The sequence below is a fragment of the Triturus cristatus genome, chromosome 9 (genome assembly GCF_964204655.1).
Source record: "Triturus cristatus chromosome 9, aTriCri1.1, whole genome shotgun sequence".
Classification (NCBI taxonomy): Eukaryota; Metazoa; Chordata; class Amphibia; order Caudata; family Salamandridae; genus Triturus; species Triturus cristatus.
This window is the reverse complement of record NC_140592.1, coordinates 188,040,143-188,067,524: the sequence shown is the minus strand read 5'-3', so window position 1 is coordinate 188,067,524 and position 27,382 is coordinate 188,040,143. Positions and strand designations below refer to the sequence as shown.

The 27,382-nt window shown below is 42.5% G+C and overlaps 1 protein-coding gene across 15 annotated transcripts in view; it reads right to left on the bottom strand.

Annotated features, from left to right (window-relative positions):
• The window catches only part of CADPS (calcium dependent secretion activator), a 1,625,151-nt gene that overhangs the window by 1,325,322 nt on the left and 272,447 nt on the right, over positions 1–27,382 (bottom strand). For all 15 annotated transcript variants that reach the window (XM_085624714.1, XM_085624723.1, XM_085624709.1 and 12 more), the window contains exon 2: positions 17,576–17,689. In XM_085624714.1, coding sequence (XP_085480840.1) covers positions 17,576–17,689 — 114 coding nt within the window. The remainder of the gene's footprint in view (positions 1–17,575; positions 17,690–27,382) is intronic.

Genomic DNA, 27,382 nt, shown 5'->3' with positions numbered 1-27,382 from the left:
CATTTTGACTTACAGATAAAAATGGTGTGTTTTTATGCTAAATAGTCTGTAAATGCATGGGGCATGCATTAATTTACAAAGAGGCTAGTAGGCACATATAACTTGGGATTTGATATATGAGTACTTTTTTATGTACAGGCATTTTGGGTGTATCTGTAGTCCAACAATTTCCTTGTCCGAATATAGTAGCTCATCCTTTATCAGTATATGCTCTGCCACATACAATTGCCAATACTTAGTCATTCACTTATTTTCACTTTCACAATCACTTTTGTACTCACAACCAGTCACGGCCAGTGCAGGTAAGTGCGGTGTACCAGGGCAGCGGGGGAAGTCGACAGATGACGGAATAGGTTTTATTTGTTTAATTTGACCTATTCCATCGTCTGTTGACTTCCCCCTGCCATCCCACCCCACCCACACCTCACCGCCCCACTGCGCATACCTTTGCCGGCTGCTGATGCTTACAACATGTGTACCCCTTACTCACTCACAATCTCCAATGCATCCACTCCCCTAAACATACTACTGTTTCATTCACATATACCATCAACTCCTTCATACTTATGCCTTCAACCATACACCTATAATGTTAATTCCCTTTGCACTAAACATTGAGTAGCCTTGCCTCTAATTATTATTCCTACCCTCAAAAGTTCCACTCAGAGTCTTTCTCAACCCCTCACCAAGACACTTTAATCACCAATCCAGCGGCAATCTACACAAAGTGTTACTCATGCCCCCAAATGAAGTGCTGTTGCCTTGAAACCACTCAAACATACTCAACATCGGACTACTATCTTTTTGCCCATAATTTATCTAAGACCCTTATGCCTACATTTTACACCTACAAGGTTATTTAAAAAACAACAAAGTGATGTGTGGAATGCTTGAATTAATCTGAGCCCCTGGTAATCAATCCTGAGCGCTTTTCATTCCAGTGTTTTCTTGCCCACTAAGCTACCATATAAAAGAACAAGCCACATGCAAATCAGACGTGGTCCTGCTCCAATAGGGGTGGGCAACCCAAAATAACAGGACAGACTGTCTCCAGATAGGAAACTAAGAAATCCTAGATGGTTTTTGGCCTAATTTGGCCTCATCTAAGAGGTGTAGCTTGAGTCTTATGATACAGTGAGCATGCAGTCACACTTTGAGACTCTCCCTTAGAAAAACTAAAAGGTGATAGGAGTAATGCTTCTATTAATTTCAGCCACTGGTAACCACTCAGACCAAATTCTTGTCTGTTTTTTTTTTGCTCACTGTACAGGTATCTGCCATAAAAAGAAGGACTACAAATGTGCAAACTTCGTTTTTAGTGTTTGGACCCTAAACAATAAGGGCTTCATTACAATGTTGGTCGGGAAACATTCTGACCGACTCGGTCTCAGAATGGTTTCCGACCAAATCAGATTCAGGGAGTCCGAACAACCGATTACAATGGTATCAAACACCGTTCGGTTGGACTTCGATGGTCTTCAATGGGAGCCTGTGTTCCGACCAACTACACAGGATCCAATTGAAAAAAGCGGAGGGTGGGGAAAATCGTGCACCCTGTGGCAGGCATCCCATTGGTCGGATAGACGGGTTCCGAATCGTATTCGGACGAACTGAATGCCATTCAGAGCCTTTCTGACCAACATCTTAACCAGCCCCAAAATTTACTTGCCAATTGGATTACTTAGCTGCTATCTTATTGCCGCAATCAATGAATTGTTAATGATATTATAACAACTGGAATGGTTCTAAATTTTCTTACCCGTCTTGAGAATTGTGACGCTTCTATCAAATGTGAATTATTGTCATATTTGTTTATTATTATTGTTATGATTATTATGATTATTATTATTGCCGTTGTAATGATTGTTATCGCTATTATTATTATCGTTAATATTAATTTTGGTCCTATTATTATTAGTGTGTGTTTGAATAAAATGTTTGTAATTGGTGTGAATCTTATATGGAAATAAAAATACATGAAAGCAAGAATCTACTTTATGGCTAGCGACTTCACACATAGTGGAGCAGCAAATAAGCTACAAAAAACCATTCATGCTCATGTGAGCAGAATCAATTCCTCATTACTCAATGTCTAAAGAAGTAACACTTACACTCGGTGGAGCTGGGAAATAAAGATCCAAATGACTGAAATCAATGGCTCTCTGTTTCAAATGGCACACGACAGACCTGTAAACTAAATTAGGGACTTTGACACTTTGAGCGGAGGTTTTGTAAGAGGTGCAAGGTTCTGAAATTAATATAAAAACAAGTAAACAAACAAACAAAATATACAAATACAAATAAATAAATAAATTAATAATTTGTTAATAAATAAGTAGAAAATCCCAAATAAATAAATGAGTAAATATGGAAGACCTGATTAGTTCTGACCCTGGAACCCTCCAAAATTGTAGGGATACCGGAAACACACTTTGGAGATGATTTCTTATATAACCTGGAACAAACCAAGTGATTTTTTTTCAATAATGGGTGCAGGTATGATTCCTCGACTACAAAACTTAAATACACAGGCCTGATTCACAAAGGTAACTTACACCTTTGTGAAATATATACTTTTGAGTAAGATTACTAAGTTTACTACTTTTTTGCTATTCACGAAATCCAATTGTAAATTTACTCCACTGGTGTAACTTACAATTTTGAGCAATTTATAGAGGGAATTTACTCTAAAGCTTTTGAGTAACTTTACACTCAGAGTATAGTCAAAAGTAGTAAATTTACTCAAAAGTAAATTACACGTGTTATTTACTCACGAGTGTAAGTTACCTTTATGAATCAGGCCCAAAGACTGCATTTAAATCCTATGGTGTCATTGACCTTGATTGCCTTAGTGAAAGCCATGGTGGTTATAATCCTTTTGAGCCAGACTAACAAATGTATAGAAGGCTTGCCATGAATGCATGTGCTCCCTGCAAATGAGTGTCCAGATCGAGAAAATGACATGTATGCAGCTGGTGTGTTTGTTTCCACTTTAGATCATCCATTATATAACCACTGCAAGCATACTCTAACCCTACATTCCAAGAACTGTAGTCTCAATGCAGACTTATGCCTGTATTCACAAAAGTAACTTAGATGTTTGAGTAAGTTTATACTTCTGAGTAACTTAACTACTTTTCAGTATTAACAAACTCAACTTTTGTAGTAACTTACACTTTTGTAGTAAGTCCAACACTACACATGGCCAACCACTGTTACTGCAGCACTCTATAGTAGACAAAATTAGACATAAGGACTTAATACAAAAGTATAAGTCACTACAAAAGTGTAAGTTACTACAAAAGTACAGTTTTTCAATAGCACTTTGTAGTACGTTTTGCAGAACTACAAAATGTACTACAAAATGGAGTTTGTGAATCAGGCCCTCAAGCAGTTCCTAAATGTATTGTATTTGTTAAACTCAAACAATGTCTACTCATATGACTTGTGCATCACATGCACAATGCACTCTATGGGCTTTAGCAGCTATCTGTGAATGATGTTGCCCCGATGCTGGGCCTGGGTGTAATTAAGGGGGTTCTCAGCTCCCTAGAATAATGCAGTGGGACTTGTTCCTCAGGTAAGAAACACAGATTTATATTTCTCCAGCTGATGAGGTAAATGAAGCATTAGGATCTAGCGATACCTTTGACTTTATCAGTGGATATCGACAGAGTCCATTAACTAATGAGTGAGGCAATGGTTTGAAATCTTCATGCCAGAGGGACACTTTCAAACTAAAGTAATGCCATCTGGCCATATGAATGAGTCAAACACCAATACATGATGGGTATGCTTGTTGGCATTTGTGATTATCCATGGCTGGAGGCTGTAGTTCGAGGTAATGGATAGCTCTTTAAAGCAATTTAATCTCACTCGTCATATTTGCTTCTGACCCCTATTAAACTAGATGAGCAGTGAAAACACATAGATGAAAAATAGTGGAGTAACGCCAAGTAGTGGGAGATAGACTGTCAGTGAAAAAGTCATACTATTTGCCCTGATCACCCCCATTTTTTGTTTGACTGATACTGGTGGTAACTGACTGACTGTACCCTGGGCTCTGTTAACTAGGCACAGGGCTGCCAATGATCTGATTAAAATGGCATATGATAATTAGGTGTAATTGCAATTGGCACTGATAACCCACTTGTAAGTCCCGAGTATATTGTAGGATATGTAGGTTTAGAGGACCAGCAGCTTTGAGGCACTTAAGTGTGCACTGCCGTGTTGCCTGCTGTCATTTTAAAAGTCAGCCCAGCTTTGCAAGCTGCTTTTAAACTGAAAGTACATGCAAATTGGACTTTGGATTTAAAGACACTTCCAAAGTAATAAACTATCTTATTTTTACATATATGTCACCCCTAGGGCCTCCCCTAGGTGATCCCAGGGTAGGGTGTCATGTACAAATAAGATGTTTTATAAGCCCTAATGAAGGGAAAATTGACTAATTTAATTTTCCCCATTGTAGCACGTTTCGCTCCATAGGCTAACTTGGGGATGCTGTAATACAGTGTAACTATTGACTGAAGTGAGCTAAAATAATATTTCAAGGACTTTAAAGATTGGTAATGACAAATCCAACAGTGTGCCACTGTTGAATGTGTCATAACTAATACGGAAAGGAAGTTATAGAACCTTTTTTTCTGTGAGCCAAAATCTAGCCTTCTGACAGTGTCTCCTGATTGGCCAGCCCTTAACAGGCTTGTCCAAACTGCTTTGATGAGGTGATAACTGGCCTGCATAGAGACCAAGGTTATCTGGCGGGGGAGCTCTGCAGCTGCGGGAAACAGGCCAGGAAGGGGGCTGGGTAAGTCAAACTGGGCTCCAAAGCGAGCTGGACAGTAAGAAAAGCCAGCCAGGCCTACCCCTTCTTCCTGTACCCACAGCCAGATGGGAGCCCCAGGAATGCAATTTGCAAAGGTCTGGAAAGGGAGTGTTAATGGAAATCAGCCACACCAGTAGGTTGGGTTAGCTAGCTCTTACTCCCAAGGACAGACATTTTTTATCTTGAATTTTAAAGTGTAGTGCTTTGTGGGACAAGAATATGCCACACTTTGTGGGAAGCTGTCATGCTTTTGGGTGGCACTCTGTACCCCATTGATCAGGGGTGCCCCCTACTTCTTGCCCCAGAATATTGGATAAATATGTGAGAGCTGCACAGCAACTCAGATCTTCTGCCTGAAACTACATGGAGTAGAAGGATTAACCTGTTGGAGCCCTGGTCTGCACTCCTAAGCATTGCACTCTGAAGGACTGCTCCTGCTGCACACTGGGAACTACTGCCCTGAGGACTTTGCTTTGCTTCAAAAAGGATTAAGGAGTGGACACCCGGAAAGCAACCGGTTAACAGAGCTCACCTGCACCATCTCCCTCAAGAAGTCCCCTGCCTGAAGTGTGTCCAGCGGACTTTTGAGGATTTGGTAGGTTCGTTGTGGGAATTGGAGTCCCAAACTTCCAAGGACCATCTCACAGCAGAACTTGGATTTGTGATTTGGACACTTTAAACCCTCAAGAGGAACTTCAGGAAGAAGTTCCAGGAGTTGGAAGAAGTTTGGAGCAACTTTTGGAAAAAGCTCCATAAGATAACCGACCGGTCGACAAAAGTCAGGACTCTTAACTTCAAAGCGCGACCGGGCCTGGATTTAAGGTTCATCCAGCTGAATTTTACAGGGGCCTCACCCTGAGCCAAGCTGCCGTTGCCTACTCGAATCCTGGCCTGAAAATAAGCCTCGCTCGACAACTATGAAAAATCCTCCAGAAAAGTTTCCAAGTGTGAAGGTCAAATTTTGATCAGACCTCCCGCTTACTGTATCCAACCCGGGCTCCATCACATGGTCGTCAAACTTTGACTTTGTCCCTGTTAGTTGTTACCAGATATCCCAAGTTGGTGATGTTTGTTTTTATGCACTAGAAAGTGTTTATTCTTTAAAAATGCATATCTCCAGTCCACTATATTGTACTTCAGTCCCTTTGGTGTATTTTAATCATAATAATATTTACTATAATTATAAATTGGTTGTGGATTCTTATTGTGTGTTGTGTCCTACTTATTTAATGTGCTGTTGTTTTTAAATATTTGACGCACCTTTCTCTTAAGTTAAGCTGCTTGGTCATTGGCAGCTACCAAAGGTTAAGCAAGGGAATATTTTATTGAGACCTTGACTGGACCTCATATCACTTTAGTGGCTTTATTGCTAGTGGTAGGTGCTTACTTACCCCTACTAATAATCCACCTTCCAAAACTGTCTAACACAGATCAATTTATGGCTTTTAACAGCATGTACATATTGACACACACAGGAGATTCCATCCCAGAACAATCTCCAATAGATTGTAATGTTCAAATGTCTCAAGCACGCCTTTGACAACTCAGTGCACAGCTATAATGGATTTAATAGCAAACTATCCGTCGTTAGGGGCGATGTGGGAGAAGGGAGGGGAGCTATTGTAGGAATTACATTAGACCCAGGCTTTGATATTTCTGAGAGTATTGCCCAAATGCACCAAACGTAGTCTCATAAAAACAAAACATTTGCAGAGAATACAAAGAAATCCTTTATTTTTACAAAACAATGCACAAGATTGGCGGAAAAACAAATGATAAATGCCTTCACTATTATAAAATGACTGTCCTACTTAACATCTGGCTGTGTTCTACATACAAGGTTCTTCAATGGAGACTGTGGGTGAGCTATGAAGTATGATGGGAAATGTACCTAGACCTGAAGCTTCTTTCACTGTATACATGAGGGGAAACAAAGGCAAATAGATAGTGATAAAGCTCTAGTAGTACTTTTGTTTGCAGTAGCAAAGGGAGGCATCCAATGTATTGTTCAAGCTCAAGGACTCACCCAAAAGCATGGTGAAAAGTGGTAATATATGTGTGTGTATATAGGTATATGTTGTTTCTGTATCACAAACCTGGCCAAAAGGCTTTGGAGTGCTGTCTAGTGTCAAAGACAAGCATACAGACAAGTGTTAGGAAAGGTAGCTGGGTTGTGGATGGTTAATGCATTGTGAAGTAGTATTCTTCAAAAAGGTCAGTATTCAATTCTTTCCTAAATTGGAGCAGTGTTGGGGCCGTCCTGATGGATGCGTGGATGTGTTCCAGATTCTGTGTGCATAGATGGAAAATGCCTGCTGCTTTGTTTTTTTTCTTTTTTACACTTCTTAGCCTTTAGCTTGATGGTGTCCTTTCTGTGGGTGTGCCAATAACCACCAGAGGTTGTGGGCTTGTCTCCAAAATAAGAGGGAGTATTTGCATGATTGCTTTGTAATAATGCAGCTGTTTTTGAAGGTGATGGTGGTCAGAAAGACCAGCCGATGGAGTACCAAAAGGATGGGATGATGTTATCATATTTCTTTAGGTCCTGGATGAGGCTCGCTGTGGCATAAAGGATACCCTTAAGAGGTGCTAGTGTGGAGTCTTGGAGGTCATGGAGCAGAAAGGTACTGTCATCCTGATGCAGGAGTACAAGGACTTGAACAGTAGGTCTGCAGTTTGTTCCTGGAAGAAAAGACTTTCACTTTCTTTAGAAGAGTCAGCTGGTACCAGAACATCTTTGTTTTTTCAGACAATGAGTTCCTCGAGGGTGAGGTTGGTGAATCCCAGTGACTTGACATTCAGTAAAAGTTGGGGTCCGAAGCCATCAATATTCATGTCATTGAACCATGTTTGTAATGTTTCTTGTTTATTGTTCTTGGCAAATATGATGAATTCTATCTTGATTGTTTGACCTTCGGGTAAGTATTGGACATCCAGATCTGGAGTTTGAGGTTCTTAATGTCTGACGCAGAGGAGACTTTCATGTAGAGCTGTGTATTCTTGACTGTGAGTAGAGCATCAAAGTCCACCGTAGAGGTTGAAGATGAGAGGAGAAAGTATTGAACTCTGGGGGACTCCACAGGTGATAGGGTTTGTTTGGCACATGGAGGTACCTGTATGGACAAATTGAAGTCTGTTGGAAATGCAGGAGGAGAACTAGTGAAGGATATTGCCGGTGAAACACATTGGAGGCTTCAGGGTGCGTATGAAAGTGGAATAGTCATCAGCATGAATGGACAGATGCAAGAAATTTGATTAGCAGGATGTATAAGACCAGAGTCTGTCCAGAACAATGTATGAAGATATGAGATAAATAGATCCAGAAAGATAATAACCAGGAGTAGAAAACAAATAGGGGACTGGATCCATATATTGTGGGGGATCCCATATGCAAAAAAGTTTATTCACAGCCAGACCTTTGCGGGGCACAATGAGTCCTCCCCAACTATCAAAGTGGGACTGCTTATTTAACGTATGTGAACTTTGCTATACCTTTCCCTGATCTCTGGTCACTAAAAACCATCACTGAGTTCCTAAGTATTTTGTATGTTACAAGTGAGATTCAGGAATGCTTCATGATAATCTATTGATCATGATAAATCATTCAAAGGCAGAGCCCCAGATTGTCCAGACCCCTTTAGCCTCAGAGTAATGAGCTAAAAGAAAGAGGAAAGGAGTGAGAACCCTGTGTAATGTCAAAGAGATCACACAGAGCAGAGGTGCTATGTGGAGGATCTGTTTACGATCAATAGACAGAGAGCGCTTCCTCAGAGAGGTGTCCCTGGAAAGGAGATGAGATGGGGGGGCTCATTTTTTTCCCCTCATCACTACCATCAGTGCAGCAGGTGCAGTGGCACTGAGCAACTGGTGTGAGGAGCCAGTACCCCAAATGTAGCTGTTACACTACCAAAAAGGGAAGTGCTAACATTAGGATTCAGGTTGCTTGTGCTGTGCAGAGAATGGGGCCCAAGCAAAAGGGAGTTGAGGTGTAGGCCTTTTTTTGTGTTTTAACCCAAAGGTGCAGGCAGGCTGATTTGGGCCTCAGGCCTAGAAGTGATGGCCAAAGGAGCGGTCAGAGGAGAAGGCTGTCCCTATCACAGAAGCAGCTGGTACTGGGGCCCTGGAGTGTGAAACACCAACCAACCCCAAATTATGGATGTTTTACTACCCTCCCTTGCTTGCATCAGAGCCCAGTGCACCCTTGTTGTGCCACTGTAGTTTGAGGTGAAAACTGAAGCGGAGAAGACACCTTAGATTGGGCCTCAGAGAGATGGCGGGTAGGGGTAGGGGAAGATGGGGATCCATGTTTGTAACCGAGAGCAGAGGAGGCACCCCTCTTCTAAAGTATTAATTATCATTAGTAAAGCTGATAGATTGAAACTGGGGCCTATGACTGTGAGGGGCCCACTGCATCACACTTATTACTACCTTACTTTGTAAAAGGGGCATGGGGGATCATTTTCCTTGCTTGCATTATTGCCAAGGATACCCTCACTGTTAAGAAGGGCTACCTTGTCAGATCTCTTTTTGCTGAGAGGGACAGAGAGCCTGTTTCTAGACTGGAGTGACGGCCATCATGGTGGGCAAGGGATGAAAAATTCAGAGGAGACAGACTGATACTCAGGGCCACAGCTATCATTAGTGCAGCAGGTGTAGTTTCATTGGAGCCCAGGAATCTGGGGGGCTCACAACACCTCAGTTACGGGTAGCAGTGGTTTTGGTCAATTTAGATTTTTGATTGATAAATTTTCTCTTTTATAAGTCTCACATTTAGTATGGGTTATGAGCTACAGGAATAGTACTGTTGAAAGTATCTGAAAAGACCCACCCTTGAGCTCAACCTTGCCCCTACCATTTTCCCCATTCTTGCCATATTGTTTGGAAGAGGTGGTGTGTCTTCAAAACATTTTGTTTAGGTGGGCGTAGAGCACAAAAGTTTGAAGAATTCTGTCCTAAATTAACATGTCTTTAAGGATGTCCCGAAGGTTCCTCCTCTTCAACCTAGAAACCTACCTTACTCATCTGTGTCCCCAGCCTCCACCAACCGACCTTCCAGAGTCAGGAAGAAGAACAGAGAGTGTGGATAGGATGAGCGCCGAGCTATGTTTTATAGAGAGACCATGGCCAGGCATTCCATATACTGACAAGAATTGATATCAAGACTTGGGACGGCCATCATTTAAAACATTGGCCGTTCCCACTACTTACGGGCCAATAACGTCTATTGCATGGTTAATGCAAGTTACACAGAAAGCAGTAACTATCCAGCTGCAACATCATAAAAAGATAAATGAAAATCTGAACAGCAAGCAATTGATGTTCAGTCTTTCAGTCTGATTGTTGTTGATTCTGGGACTCCTACTCTATGCATGCTGATGAATTTGTCATCTGGCTTTGGCACTCTATTGACCACCTACTTCTAATAGGTATGACGGAGAAGTTAAAGACGGTGTGAGGGCTTGTACAGATTTAGGTATCATCTTTTCTATCTGACCAGAAGGTCAGAGCAGTAGATGGACAACATTTAGCAAACACAGTCACTGTACATTGTAGCATGCTGCACGTCTGGTGTCTTACATGCAAACAACCTCTCACATAATTGTTAAGAAACCTGGGGCTCAATTAGCAAATAATGTTGAGAATGCTCAATCTATGGTTTGCCTTTCTGACAACATCTAAATCTAATATTCATAAGCTGCACGTGAACACTCGTTAATCTATCTAAGACAGTGCACATCTATGCTGTAATCAAATCTTATAGAATCCAGTTTAAATGCCTTATTTAATGCAGAAACCACTTAATGGCACTACCCCTAATTACTTGAGATATTTCAACTTGTATTGCTCTTATCGGTCATTGAGATCTGAGGCTAACTTACTGTTAATTACTACAGATATAACAGAATACAGGTGGGTGCCAAATCCTTCCCAGTGTATGCCAATAATCTTTGAAACACACAGCTGGATTGATTTAGACAGATAAAGGTGAAACTACTATTTGGGAAAGCACTGAAGATCCAGCCTGTTAGGTGATCTGGTAGTGTGCAGCTCTTATCAGAGTACTTACAACCTCAGGGTCTCTGGCGCTAAGTAGATATGTTGTGATGATGATGAAGGCTCAAGAGCTGTTGCAGTGATTTGATTAGTTTGAGTAATGATAGGCTCAACCATATATGGGGCTTGATTTTGTATATGAGATTGTCAAGCATGCTTTTCTCTGAAACTCTCCCTTTAAAAAAATATGATGTCCTTTCTTTCACAATAGATGATGGTAACTGCTTCTTCTATTCACAGAAAACTTAGTTTGGGTTTTTTTTTCTGCCAAACTTTATTCTTTTTCTGCAAGTGAAATGGCATACAAGGTGTCTCATGTAAACCCCAATGTCTACTGAAGCATTCCCCAGTTTTCTACTCTTTTGAAACTGGAGCACTGGGTATGGGTGTTTTTTTTCTCTCAGTAAACATGTATGTGGTGCTATTTCGACTTGTCTTGCCTGACATTATACAGAACAGAAACACCTTGATATGCTGGTTACCTTTGTCTCAATTTTCAGTGAGAAGGTCACTGAGCACAGTTGGTATATGCTTATCATATTACCATTGAGGTTGTCGCATATATTCTGAATATATTTGTGTGACAGAGAATCGTGCTAGAATAACTGGGTGCATTTATCCCAAAATACTCCTTTACATTATGCTCTTCCGATCAGCATCTTACATTGTACTTCAGAGAAGGCAGTTGCCTTTCTCTGATTTATCATAGAGGTGTTTTGGAATAGGAGTGAAAGATAAACGTTCTGAGATTTGTCATTGCCTTTTGTCATTGACTTGCTGTGGGTCTGAGTTGTGCTTATGGGTCTGATGCCTATGGTGTCTGTTTTTGTGGTACTTAGCTTTGTTGAAATCTATTAAGACTGTTCAGCAGCTTGACTAGGATGCCTCTCCCATGGATGGCGTGCCATAAAAGCTGTTTGATTAGATAATAATGAGACTTTTACTTGGCGCTCCGATGGCCGCTTTTTGTGAAAGAACCCCATGGAATGAAACTATAGAGGAAATAATACAGTCTTTTTGGTCTTCATGTTTAGAAGGAGAAAGTATGGAAATTGATTGCTGCTGTGTGCTCAAGACTGATCAAGGATATTCCCAGGTGGTTTCTGGATGGGTTTGCATGGCTTCTAAAAACCCAAATAACACACCCTCAATATAGCAAAGACTATATCTGTATTTAAAGGAAAGGTTTCAACTGACTTGGGAGCGATTTCCTTCTAGCCAACATCCATTTATTATACATTTGATACTAAATGTTTAAGTGCATTCAAATGTGTGTTCCAATTGCATTAGCACTTTAGAATAGCTGCTTTGTCATCTAAGTGAAGAATAATTGCAGTTGTATTGCTAGCTAAAGGTGAAGCAATGTTTGGTGCATGCTAGGGGATTGCACACAATACTAAAATAGCAATGTGCTGTTTTCCCCAGTGCAGCAACCATCATAAAAGCACTATCGCCAGGAGTGTATCCAGCTTTACCCTCATATTATGCTAGTATTTGCTGTGGCTCACCTCTGGGATACAAGAGGTAAACGGCTGCATCATTTACAGAAAGTAGACTACTTATGGATCAAAGGGGCAAAGGTTCAACGGTTTCCCCTCCATAATTCCCCGGAAGGCAATGTTCCTTGCACCCCATAACCTACTGTGTGGCTCACTGAGAAATGCCAGCAATTAGGAGGATAGATGCAGCAGCACAAGCCATCAAGGCAATAATCTAAGGTTTCTTTATGACCGCCACAAATCTGATGCATACAGCCTCCTTCCAGGCAGACCCTTGCTCTTTCTTGGCCTACCCCTGACATGCCTGACTTGTTCTGTCACCTTCCCAGTTTCTTGGTCTATTTTCTCTCTGCACCTTTATATATGAATTTTCTCCAACTTGTTACATCCTTGCTCACATTTCTCAGAGGCTGATCATCACTAATTATAATTGCAATGTTTAGAACCTAGCCATCTAAAGCACCCATAGCCCTGCACTGCATTTCTAACAGTGAGATCAGTGCTGATTCAGTTGCAACAGATAAATACTGGTAGTAAGTGGGTTGTTTGGGTGGATGAGAGCCCACCACCAGGAATTAGCTTCTCAGGTTAAAGCACAGTTTCAGTAATTCAAACCTGGGCTCACCCCCTGGTAACTGTGGCACACAACAGGCATGCTAAACTTAAAAATATGTGCAATGTATTTAGCAATAATAGAACGCTAAAACACAACACAATAAAAATCCCACAAACAGTTTAAATAAACAGAGAAATATGTTATGAGTAAAATAACACCAAAACAACAAAAATCTATTAACGAGAACCATTATCTTAATTTTTCAAAATCACCAAGAAAAAGTAAAGTGTCAGTCAGTAGTCTGTGCTCATGGTTAACTGGGATCTAGGAGTGATTTCAGGCCAGCAATGATGAAGCGTGGGGTGGATACACCAAGTGGGTTCCTGCTGGTGAAAGATTTTACCTTAAGGCTTAATCTCTGAAATTGAGATCGAAATCCTCAAAAGGGGAAAGATTGCAAGATTTATCTGCTGAACTCTTCTTGAAGTTGGATAGCCAAAGACATGGTCCCAGTGTAGCTGTTGGTTTTGGCAGGAAAAGCTCAGAGCGGTAGAAGTTCCAATTTTGCAGTTGTCGAAGACCTTTTGTCAAGCAAATACTTTTCGTGCCTTTGCCTGGTCAAGACGTCTACTTTCAGATGAGTGCCTGATAAAGAATTTGACCAACAGGCAAATGCAGTGGAGTACCCTGTTAACCGAACTGACTGTCCACCAGAAACAACCATAAGTATTCCAGCAAGAGCCATTTCTCCTCCGTCGGTGGACCATCTGCTGGCTCAGTCGACAGAATACTTTCCCTGATGGAGTAGGTAGGGTCTGTTGACAATTGGACTTTACACAGTCCCCCCAATTAAAGTGAACAAGTGTAAAGGCTTTTTTTTGCTGTCTGTCACCACCAGGAAACACCTGGTGGCAAGGGACTGGAAAAAACTCAAAATTACCCCTACACCTCGGGAGAAAACTCCCAGGGTGTGTGACTCATTTGTTTTTTTATTTTTCATCCACAGCCATAGCCAAAGAAATTGAAACGTTTGACGGCTAGCCATCATTATGGTGGTTCCTGTCAATAAAGAATGTTGTCTGCAGGACCAGCAGACAACTCTCGGATTTCTTTGTCCAGAGATGGCCTCTACCTTTGGAGTTTCCTAAGAAGGGTAGTCTTTTTTCCCAAGACAAAGTTAAGGGGACCTCTTGGGAAACAAGGTGGGAGAGGTATTTGTTAGAAGGGCTCGTTGTGGTATCTTGATATGTTTTTATAATGCCAAGGCTTGGTGTGCAGAATGTTTTTTGGAGATTTAGATTGAAGAATTTAGATTGCTCTAAAAATTAAATTTATATTAGTTGGTCTCCTGTAATTGAGTGACATTTCCTATGTACAGCCTAATCTTAAATAAACTACTAAATTGGATTACATCTCCTCATGTGCAATCATCTTTATCACACTCTTTCCATCAAAAACAAACATCCTTGTCAGGGTCAACAGGAATAACTTTACTACCTGATCCTCAGATGTACATATCCTACACTCTTAGAGCAGAAAGAAGAAATGACAGAAGGACAATTTCCCACATGAGACATGGTTAGAGGTGGAAGAAAGACAACACTCATGTTATCAGTGGAATGTCCCTCGTTGTGAAAATGGAAGTTGAGACTGTTTTGTTCAGGGGACTTGCAATTAGAACAATCTGGATTATGGTTTGCATCCATAGAGGCAATCTGTGAATACCTGACCTGAAGTTCTTTAGAGTACAAATACTCCCTTGCTAGTGGAAGAGCCTTTCGTCTTTCCAAAGTTATTTGCTGATGAGCCAGAAGGGGAGCTTCCAGGACTAGATTACGTGTATCCTGACTGAACAGCGGGCTGCGCAGAGTCCTTGTGGTTCCAGTTGAAATTGTGAAATGTATTTGAAGTTGAAGCCAGATCTCTACAGAGGAGATGAGTATTAATAACAATGCTACCCCAACCCTATACCCATGCACAACAGATTATATGTCAGCTCAACATGAATTACCTCAGTCCAGCAGAAGAAATCTACTAAAGTCTTGAGTTGTTGTTTCAATTAGCTATGCAAGAAGCATAATGGAAATCTTAATTTAGCACCAACATCTTTGGAGCTATGGTCAGTACATTGAAGGGCTTTTTCATTATGCTTCTTTGTCTGAAAAGAAATGTAGATTCTTCCCATAAACCTGATTCAAAAACAACTAGCCTGCACCAGACTCTTCTAAAAACAGTAAATCCTTCAGCAATCTGTGTCTGAGAAGACTTTCCAAGGGAACCACATTGATCTCAGTATCATTCACATTCATTTGAACTTTCATAGGCTATTCTCTCATTTGGGTGTTTATAATCACATCATGTCTCCGTTACCCGAAGCACTCATCAAGCCAATCTGCGACCCCAGAAGTTCCATTAGTTACCTTGTCCAAAAAGCAGGGAGTTGGGAAAACTGATTATATCTTTCTTACAGCTCCTCATACTGTCTGATCTTTTTTGAGAATTCTAAGACCAATTGTAGGATGCAAGTCAAATGACTGACGTTGGTCATTAGAAAGCTAACCAGTGATTGATATGGTGCAGAAACAAAACTTTACAGCAGAATTTGTTTATAAAAAACAAACAAATATGTCCATTATACACGGAGAGTTTTCTTCCTGCATGTCAGGGACATTTGGGATGCTTCCTGCCTGAGGCTATGGTCCACTTGGCAGACCCAAGCATGAAAAAAGAATGTCAGAAGGCCCTCTCAAAATAAGGTTCTAAATGGGTTATTTCAATATAGAACCATTGACATTTACTAAGAGGGATGAAACGTTGACAGTTGTATATTCAGCCTGTACCCATCAATTCCTGGATTTTGGACAATTTATGCACTGATGTACTTGGCCCACCAATGAGGGACTATAGATTTGAATAGCTTGGACAGGCTTATTAACTGTTTTTTGTACAAATGTTTGAGCATTATTTCTTTTGATACATTTCACAAACACTTTCTTTCACCTAACACATTTGGAGCACATTTAATGCTTAATTGATGCAAGCAGATGTTGCTGTTTTAAACAAATATTTATCATTTTTAGTAATTTATTTGTCTGGCGCTCCATGTTTCTCTACTATGTTAACTCTACAGAATTCTCCAACAGAACCAATTGTTTGTTTTTATAGTACATGAAACCCAGGTTCTGAGGAAGACAGGGTCGCCTCATAGATATTCTCCGTTAAGGATTTCTAATGGCATAGCCAGCTAAGGCTTCTGAAACTTCTGGACCCCCTGCCTCTAAATGGGGTGCAGTCGAAGGCTCCCTGGGTTTAGCGAGGCGGGAGCCCTGTGGATTTCATTTAAGGCAATGTTCTCGCTCCAAATTACTCCACATTCATTCCATCTCTCTTAGACAGAAACTGAAATCAATATATTTGCCAATTAATTGCTTTTATGTTGTATTTTGAGTTCTCCTAAATCACTTTGAAATCATTGGTGGTTCAGCAAAGTAAAATGGAATGAGAGAGATGCATGAACTACTTTTTATGGTCTGTTGCCGGACAATTATGTGAGCATCACTACACTGCGGCTTTAGCTATGCCCACATGTTAGGAGCCAGGAGTTCATGTTTTGACTGGGCAGAAGTTGTGTGATTCTACAAAAAAGGGCTTGCCCTTGACCAGCTGTGATGATTTTGTTTATTTATAAAGCTGCCAGTAGCTCGAGTATTCTGGACACACACATGACATTGGATTGCTATGAAAGTGTCTGAGATAATTAGATAATTTATCCTGTTTTTCTTTGACAGCGGCACAGATGAGAGGAGAGCAGTCATTAACCTACTTGGATTTTTAGATCTGGCTTGACAATGCAATTGTCATCTGCCATTTTAACCTACACTAATATTATTCTACAGCTCTTTGCTACACAAATACATATCTATTTTTTTGCTATTTCCTTGTAATGCTTCACATTACAATGCAAAATTCATTTAAAGCCTGGCCTATTGGCATTACCAATGCTTGTTTCAACAGACGCCACACAGCTACTAATGCTGAAGTGGAATGAATACATTGGTGTATCGAGAAGGGCCCCCTGTAAATATTAGGTGCTCCTAGAACAGGGAAAATAACTCATGAAAAACCAACATTCCTAGGCAGCAATGGATATAAATTCATAAATCTAAACTAACATGAAACCTAAAAATTGAATCAATGTTCTCATACGGGGATAAAAATATCAAGCATTTTATTTATTTTGAATAAAAATATAGCTATGTGTACTTAAAAGTCCTTGTTTTTGCCACCGGTTGTCGCTGCATTGACGTCCGCCTTGGACTCAGAATTACTTTGGCTTTTCCTGAAGAAGGCGTTTTACATGCCGAAACGCGCGTAGAAAATTACATTACTCTACTGAAAACAACTTCTTAATTCACTTTTCAAGCCACTCATTGTTGTATTGTACATGTTGCAATGTATTGACTTTTTTTTGAGTTAGTATTTTTCATGATGATTGATTTATGTAACTTTATTTATGGCATATGTAACCTGTTTGCAGTACTTTTATGTACACATAGGTATATTTTTATTCAAAATAAATAAAATGATTGATTGATTGAATGGTGTTTTTTCATGAATGAATGCATTGGAACATCTTACCTCGCAGTAACTCTGGACAGCATTCATAAAGGCTTCATCCGCCACAATCTGTGTCTCCCCATTGATGAAGGCTTGGAAACGGTCCTTCACCGTCTGAAGTTGCTGTTTACTAATCTGTCAAAGAAGCAGAAGAGAAGGAACAACGCGATTAGCAAATGAAGTATTCCTCGAAGGAAAGCAATGTGTTTGTAGAAGCCAACTTCATTTGCAACATTGCATGCAAGCTATTTTCTCGGTTGTTACAATAATAACGGCCCTTCATTCTCAAATTTGCAAATCAGTTAATGAGCCCGAAACGTGTCTCAGCATGCCACCTCGGTCTCACGCATGGAATGAGCAAGGATGGAGACAGAACAGAGTTGACAACATCATTTACACATTGTTGAAGTCCCACAAGAGAACGGAGTAGTAAAACTTGGAAAAGATAGATAGACACGGGCAGGAGAACGGGCAGACATATGGACGGACGGACAGACAGACGGATGGACAGATAGATAGAGAGAGAGAGAGAGATAGATAGATAGATTGGTAGAGAGGGAGAGAGAGAGAGAGATTCCATGATCTGTGATATTTTGCAGGCTTTTTATAACAGAGAGAGTGTTTTTGTCGAAGTATCTTCCTGATCACAGGCACTGTGACTTTCATTGACAATTATCAATTTCTGTTTGTAAGAAAGCCTTCATTTTTGTCCTGGTAAAACATGCACATATTGGCTGAAATGTGTTCTTTTCGATGTGGCGTTTTATTACAACACATACAGAGAGGCAGGGACACAAAACGTCCAACAATTACCATACGTGTATCTTACACCTGTGCGTTCTTGTATTATACTAGTGCTTTATGGATTCATAGACATTTCTGAGAAGCCTGTATAGTTTCCGCATGTTATGAATGGCATTCACTAAAAGTGGACACCTGCGTCAATTACCAAAACCGCTGTGCGCAGGTCACACATGGCATCAATCAGGCATCCACATGCCGCACACATTCACTTAGAAAATATATGTAATTTCTTTCATTTCTTTTGTTTATAACCTATTTAACTAAATGCACAATAATGTTCTCCATTAGTTGTTTCGCATTCTAGCGCCCACCCTGCGATTTGTACAATAGTTTATGCATTTTAGCACACTTATTGTAGCAGTTACCCCTAGACCACTCACCGAGTCAAGGATACTCGTGGAAATGTGTTGCAAAGTGTTGTGACTAACCAAAAAATAAAGCAAGTATGTGGCATTAAGCCTGATTTGTGTTGTATTTCCTTACATGTAGTCTGACAAGTCTTTGCCTGAGTTTGCTGTGTGACAACAAGATCTCAGTCATCACTTGAGGGCACATTTGAGTGCATTTGCCTAAGAACTGTGATCGTAGTTCTTAAAAGGAGTCTGTGGTACCAGCACAATTCAGTGGGTTTTGCAACCCTAGCGAAATAACAGGGGCAGAAGTGGGGTGAAGCCAGCTTTGGTAGACATCAAGGTTCATGAGGCGCTGGCCACTGAGCACAAGGTTCTGGGACTGAGGCTGGTTCCCTTTTTGCACAGTAAGGACTGCATGAGCTTACTGAGTTGCTAGACAGGGTTCGTGGGCTGAATTCTGCAGAGATTAACCCCTCAAAGGCCTTACACACCACCAGCAGAAAGTTGGCTCATTGGAGGCAGTAACCCTCTCTTCGAACCAAAAAGGAGACAACAGAGACCCACACACAGGTGCTTTAATTTCCTTCGACCCTAGGCAAACAAAATGATGCTCACTGATGCCGGTGACAGCATGTCTGTCAAAAACAAGCGGTATAGACTGATCGCGAGAAGGTGAGGGGCCGCGTTACAGAGGTGTGATAGATGCTGGGCATGGGTTTCATTTAGCCTTCTAGCAGTCCTTGGTACAGTCCAGTGGTTCTGGGACCCATAGCTACCCCTCTCAGAGCTACCGAGGACCGTGTGAAATACAGGAACCTAAGTCATGTCAAAACAACCACAGTGAGACCATATTTGGAAGTGATGAACTCAAAAGGACTGGTGCTGCAAGATTTTTGAGTGCACCAGACTGATAGATTGCACAAAAACATGGGGCCCTGATTCTAAAGGATGTCTTCATCCTTTAGGCTTTGTGTTTACAGCTCTGTCTGGGACAGCACCTGGTGCACTCAAAGGCAAGGTATGAAATCATCACGGCTACTAAGTACACAATGTGCTGAGTATAGGAGAAATAACAAGGCCATTAGGTTGGAGGTGGCAATATATAACCTCTTCAAAAGAGGTCCCAAGCCCATGTGAGGGTCTTCCTAAGCCCCAAAGGGGTTTAGTAAAATTGTATGGGAGTTGGCTTCAAGCGACATAAGCAGCCCTAGTAGAAAAGCTTGTTGCCGCCCTTGCCTGAACCAACCGAGTAAGCTTGGAAAGCAAGCGAAAACTATTACACTCGCATGCACATTTCGAGGGGTCGTCCATCAATGTAGTTTGGGGAATATTGAGACCAAACGTTCATTGTACACGACATAAATCCAACAGCGAAAAATCCGCAGCCAGTTCTAAATGGAGAACTAATTAAATATACCAGTTTTCTCTGTACCACTGTACCCAGGAGGGCCACTTCAGTGAGTAATCTGTGTGCGTTTCAGAGAATGATGCTCCTAATAGAACAGTGGGTGCACACCAGGAAACATGTCAGTGTCACTGGATAAGCAGTGCCTCTTTGAAACATTGTGCTCACTGAAGGAAAGTTAAACATTCATCCAAGACCAGTAATGTGGCAACACGGCTATGTCCAAACAAGGTGTAACATGCTTTGCTCGAATGACGCTTGTGCATGCAGATAACTATGTTATGTGCAAACAAGGTGTAACAAGCAGCACTAACATCAAGTAAGTGAGCACTCAGGACGCCAGGCGGATGCTCATGGTTTAGTACAGATGTAGGTTGTCGGGTTACTTCTCTTACATGCCCACTGCAGCAGTGCATAAAGCATCCATGCCACTTACACATTTATTTCACGCTCAGGGAGAAATACCACAGGCCGCAAAGGTCTTGTTGGCTCATGTCTTAGGGCTGGCTTTCAGGTAACTGGCAAACATGAGTCAGAGGAGCTATCCCATAAACTCCAAAGATCTCCCAGGCGTAGGTTTCTAGTTTCAGGGCCCATTGGCATATATTATATGCAGGGCACAAGTCCTAAAAAAAGAAGTGGGGGGACTAACCTAGTTAATCCGAAAGCAAGAGGCATCACGGCGCGTGACATCACGGACGGTGACACCGCGACGCTTGACATCACGGTGTGTGACATCGCGGCGTGTGACATCGCAGCACGTGACATCACTGTGTGTGACATCACAGGAAGTGCCATCATAAGAAGTGACATCAGATCTTGAGCCCTAACATATATGTTTAGCAGGTCTATCATGAGTACATTAGAGCACATTTCGAGTATACACGCAAACCATCCTGAGTGAGGCAGAAGATTCACACTTTTGAAAGCTACGCATAAAACAGTGTTGCCTTTTGTCAGCGCAAACTTCCTCTACCCATAGTGCTTTACAAGAAAAAATAGTGGTACTTAAATTATTTCAACGCCTCGTCAGGGGTAGTAAGCACTATATAAATTACGTTTATTTTGAGTAAATACAGGGAAAGACTAATGCATCTGACATTCTTACAGTGCATGTCCATCTTGTAAACAGGGACTGAACAAAGTGAAAAGCTGCCTCTCTTAAGTATGTGTGAACTGCTAGCAAGGTGTGAGCCTTTGTTTCCCCTCTGTTGCATTTGCTTCTAGGTGTGAGGCTCCTGACTGCTCCCAGCCAGGAGACTCGAACAAAAGGAGGCCTGATGACCCCTCAAATGGGGCCTTTGTTCTGGGCCCAGCAGGAGTCAGAAACAAGAAAGCCCCCTCCCCACCTGCACGTTGTTGAGATCGAAAGCAGACAACAACGTGCAGGCGCTGCACAATGTGTCCTGGTGTTTGCAAATAACACCAGGACGAATTCCGCATATTTTATAGTGGGCCCAGCTTCTTGGCAGCGTGGACGGCGTTCACCCTGTAAAAATAGTGGGCGGGCGCAGTCCACCCGGGTGTACCCCCTACTCGAGCCCTGATTATATGCCCTTCCGACTGCTAGAAGAACTAACTGTCTGGTCAGAGTATTTTACAGACTCACGCCTTCATGTTACAGAAACCTTAAAGGCTCAAACATCTGATAGCAGGCTATCTATCTATATACACAAATCTTACAGGCTCACGCCACCGACAATACAGCAATCCTTCAAGTAACAGCGATCCTACAGACAGGAACACCTTGCAGCAAAGCCATCCTTCGGTTCAGAGAGTTCTTGCGAGTCAATGTTGAACACATTTCATTCAAGTCGTTTGTACAAGGGGTTAGTATCTCTAGCAACAACAACTTGCAACTTTAGAGACATGTTGAAGGCTGAACATATCTTTACTCATAACATTGCAAAAGATTTTGGACACAGTAGTACAAGCTTCACTCAGAACAGGCTCAAAATAGACAGAAATAGTAGAAGGTTCCCACACAGACCTGGCAGTGAGCAGGCTGAAATGCAAGCATCTGGCGAACACATAGAAACTGAACACAAACATTAAAGGCAAATGCAGTGCGAGGTTACCTGATGGATCCGAGACTGAGAGACTGTTCGGCCTATACAACGTTGGGCATCTCTTACAAAAGCAACAAAGTTCCGACCGCACACTAACAAGGTCACACCATCAAGGCTGCAGTGAGACGCTGGGAGGATGGGGAGGGCCCAGTTTGCTCATGTTTTAAGACATTCATGGCTTTTGATATTGGCGAAGGAAAATATGCATGGCACCAATGTGTACTTTATACAAATGACACATTCGGATCTCTACATTTTGACCTGCATATAAAGAACACATTCATGCCTGACATGTCCGTTTCCCCTTTACTTGTATTTGCTAAACCCACATACCTTGCTTGTTTCCACAGTGTACTCAGCAACAGCCCCAAACTGAGCCTGTACGAAGCAAGAGCTTCCTCCATTTCCACCCTCCACTTACTGAGGGCATGCAGAACCCTGGTGCACCCAAACAAGGGCCCCGGTCTGAACTGAGAGGAAGGGATACATCTTAGATGGGGTGGGGAGGGAGCTCCTCCATCAGGACATTGTGCAGTCCATTCAACGTGAGACAGCATTGCAGCTCGGCACAAGATTCCGCATTCTCCCACACTCAGCCGACTGCCACTCTCGCAGTGTGAGTACGGGCAGGGATGAGGGGAGGCAGGGAGCTCCTCCATCAGGACATTGTGCAGTCCATTCAACGTGAGACAGCATTGCAGCTCGGCACAAAGTTCCGCATTCTCCCACTCAGCCGACCTGCACTCTTGCAGTGTGAGTACGGGCAGGGATGAGGGGAGGCAGGGAGCTCCTCCATCAGGACATTGTGCAGTCCATTCAACATGAGACACAAGATTCCGCATTCTCCCACACAGTCGACTGCCACTCTCGCAGTGTGAGTACGGGCAGGGATGAGGGGAGGCAGGGAGCTCCTCCATCAGGACTTTGTGCAGTCCATTCAACGTGAGACAGCATTGCAGCTCGGCACAAGATTTCGCATTCTCCCACACTCAGCCGACTGCCACTCTCGCACTGTGAGCACGGGCAGGGATGAGGTGATGGAACTCTCTGTGTGAGTTTAGACTCTCTGGGGCATATTATCAAGCGACAGCGATAATTATCGCTTGCCGCGCTTAGCGTGAAATTTTTTATCGCTGGAAATTATCGCCATGCTAGCACTGTATTAACAACGCATAGCACAATGACAATAATTATTCCAGCGATTGCAGTGTTTTCCATGGAACATCGCTGGTTTTCCAGTGAGGTTCCATGGAAAACAGCGATAACCTTGCTGATACGACCCTGAGGTCGTATCAGCATAATCCACCCCCAATGTTAAGTATACGTAAGTTAGCATTTTAGCAGACGTTAGTTTTTGGTGAAAACCGTGGTTTTCGCCAAAAACTAACGTCTGCTAAAATGCGTGGGCCTCCTTGTAAATATTGCGATGTGCACATCAGCGATAATTTACATGCAATACTGCCCAGTGACGCCCATTTTGCATCTGATTAGAGATGCAAAGCGAGGCATCGGGAAAACGGGTGCTAACATGCGTTAATGCATGTTAGAACCCACTTGTAAATAGGACGATAGTTATATCTCCGCATTTTTGGCTTTTAAAGCCAAAAAAGCCAAGATAAGGCCCTTGATAATATGCTCCTCTGTGTGCAGAGTGCAGGCATTGGGAGGGGTGAACAGTAGTTAGGACTAGTTAGAACCACTGAATAGTCTCCCCGATATCGCATTCATAGTATGCCACTTTTTTCAGGTCTCGCTTACAGACAGGTTTTAGCTGTAAGAAGCCTTCTCCTGGGCTATCGCAAAATCTTACGTTGGGCTTAAAGCTCACCCTTTGCTTGGTTTTCTAGTCACTCTCATATGCTTGTTTCTTTTTCAATAGCCTGCCTTCTTCTTCTTCTCCTGTTTGTCCTTCCCCTGGAACGTAGATATCCTTTCCATTTAATGACTTGTATCCTTCCACAGCACGCTTTGAGAGAACTACTTTTTTTTTTAGCACTGAGCACTCCATGAGAGTGCATGTGTTCTCTCTCTCTCTCTCTCTCTCTCTCTCTCTCTCTCTCTCTCTCTCTCTCTCTCTCTCGCCCATATCTCTCTCTCTCTCTCTCTCTCTCTCTCTCTCTCTCTCTCTCTCACAAGCTCAGTTGGCATATAAAGCAAAAGGTGAACTTGGCATGACTGAAAAAGCGATCCATAAATCTGGAAGGTTACTGCAGAGGAGCATATGGCGTGGGCGTGTCTCAATTATAACTTGCAAGGCACTAGAAATCATTGAGCAGTGGTCGAAGCCAAGTCAAAAACATTTAACCACAAATCTTATTTCCCTTAAATTCTTTTTAACAGATGATCTGAGCAGAAAAACCATAGCTCATAATGGCACTGCATTTATTAATTTCTTTTAACAGCGGCGCATAATTTGTGTTAGTGTTTGCGTGGGAGGTGTATCACTACTTATTTTTGGGGACATCGACATTGTCTGAGACCGAAAAAGCGCAAGGAGCGAGAGGTAGAAGGAGAAACAGAAACAGAGGGAAACAATGACCAAGGGAGAAAGCAAAGCATACAGATGAGAGTTTACGAGACAGGAGTATTGGGTGGTTGTTGAAAGAGGAATGAATGGAAGCAGCTTTGGTATTGGCAACACTTAGGTTTCGCAGCACCAGTGGAGGCCTCGTAAGATTACTTTTTTTAACAAACTAAGCACTGCTAAACAGCAACACCTGTTTAAGAAATGTCTCTGATGTATATTAACTTTTCACAGCTACACTTTATAACAATCTGATTTCTGAATAACACTGACAGGCAGACATTTTCAGGACCTTTTTAGGGTCTCATTGTAAACAAACTGTCTTTTATCACACACTACTCTGCTTTCATCTCAAGCAGTGAGCACTGAAGAAGCAAGAATTGAGAAAAACGTTTCTACAGTAGGGCTTATAGTGCACTATCACTATGCATAAATGTACACAGCAACGGCAGAAAATATTTTTGAGAAGGTTTATAGCCTCTTGAACCCGTTGCTAATTCAAGTTAAAGGCCTTGGGGAAAGGATAGACAAACTCGAGCAATCAACCCTTGACGGCTTTCATTCACTTAAAGCAGTAGTTAAACAATTAAGTAGAGTGACCGAAGCTAAGGACTTGGTTGCAAATGGGAACGTGCCTTTATCTCAGCGAGTCCCTAAGCACACAATATGTATTGATAAGGGAGTGTCCATTAGTTCATCAATTTCAGCTTCCACATCTCCCCCAAGTCCAAAAGCAGGACCCGAGCAAAAGGGTTCCCTAATCCACATAGAGCCCGATAAAAATAAGCTTAAGTCTTTCCAACGAAAGCAGCCACAGGAAGCTAGTGGCATAATGGAAGTCCCCAAAAAACTAGGGGTTTGTACCAATTTCAACAGGTTAGCTCTCGAGAAAGCCCCTAGGCCCGTCCCCCATCCTACCATTACATCTACCTCCTCACTGGCCTCTAGTAAGCAAGTACGACGGATCCCTCCAGTAAACCTTCCACCAGACTGTCAACCCTTTGCGGCAGTCATGGTTAATGTGCCCCCCTTAAAGGACGGCCAGTTGGAAAATCATCAATCACTTAAGAATAAGTGTATCCACTGGCTAAAGGCAAATAAGCCAATCCCGCTAGGTGTGGATGGCATTATACTAAGTGTTCGTAGAGTGGACTGGGTTGGACAGGGGAAAAAAACGCAGGAGGGGGACTGTATAATTATAAATTTTCAAGATCCAAGAGTGGTACCATCGATTTGCACCCCTATTTCCAACATGGGGGCTCCGGGGGTTAAAGTGGTAGATCTTTCCTTCTTTTACCCCAGGCAAATCGCTGATTTTACCTGCGGAAGCTTAAGTCCCCCTGCCCTTGCCCTGAACCGGGACGAGGCTTCAGGGGTTACTAGGGAGAAACATTTGTGGCCAGCAGGACCTATTTGACTGGAAGTTGGGCATAGTGCAGACTCAGTGGAAGCATTATCATTTAGTAACAGAAATCCTTCAAGGGGGATAGGTGACCCTATGCTCACCTTGTATGACCTTCGCTCCCCTCATGTTTCTTCGAGGAGCTCTACAGGTGGGGGCATTCCGGCGCCCTGCGACACCCCAGCTGTGGCGGACCCTGTTTTTAAGGTTTTCAGCTGGAATGTCGCAGGGATCGCAGGAAAATTGGCTCTGCCTGACTTTATTGCTCCGGTCGACGAGCACTCTCTGTGCCTCTTCCAAGAGACATGGAGTTGTGTGCCGGTCCACAGGGTGGGCTTTTCGTCCTATTTTTCCCCTGCGCAGGTTTCGTCTTCAGGGAGGGGGCGCCCAGCGGGTGGCCTCCTTATTTGGGTCGCGGCATCTCTAGATTGTAGAATTATGGAATTCCCCACAGACTCTCCTGACATACAAAACATCACCCTAATAGACCAAAGGGGGAGAGTTGTTTTAAATGTTTATAATGTTTATGCCCGGGGAACCGTGGGCGGGAGAAAGTCTCCTGTAATATCTCTCCTCGAGACTTTGTTAAGCAATACCTCACATAAGTCTCGTATATTGGTTGCTGGTGACATGAACTGTACGTTCGAGCCCTTGGGCTCGGACGTTTCCCTCGACCAAGAAGAGGAGGATACCAGGTGGGGGATTCCGGCTCTGGAAATCCCACCGATTAGAAGGTGGTCAGAAGTGGCGCTTCAGTTATATTCCCTGAGCCTTGAATTCAATCTAAGGGCTGCCAACGGGAGGACACCCTCGGATAGGTTGGGCGTCCACACGTACAATAGGCCAGGACATACCTCTAGGCTAGATTATTTTTTAGTGGACGTATGTCTGTGGCCCCATGTAAAGGACATGCAGGTGGTCCCCTCGTCTGAAAGCGATCACAACCTGCTTTCTTTAAGTATGGCCCAGTGGTGGCGACACTCAAGCAAGGATACTATAAATCGGGTAGCAGCACCACCGGAGGTCTCGGAAGTCTCCCCTTGTGGTAGGCGAATTAAATGGGCCAAATTGGTTTTATCAGAGGGGAAGCTTGAAGAAATACAATCTCACCTAAACCACACGGTATTAAACCTTGGAATATCCACGGAAGGTGTGGGTAGAGTGAGCGGGCTCTTTGTTTCCCTGACAGAAGCCTTAACTAATGTCTTTACTTTACACCATAACAAATTGGGTAATAAATACTCTAAAAAACCCGCCGACGGCTGGTATAC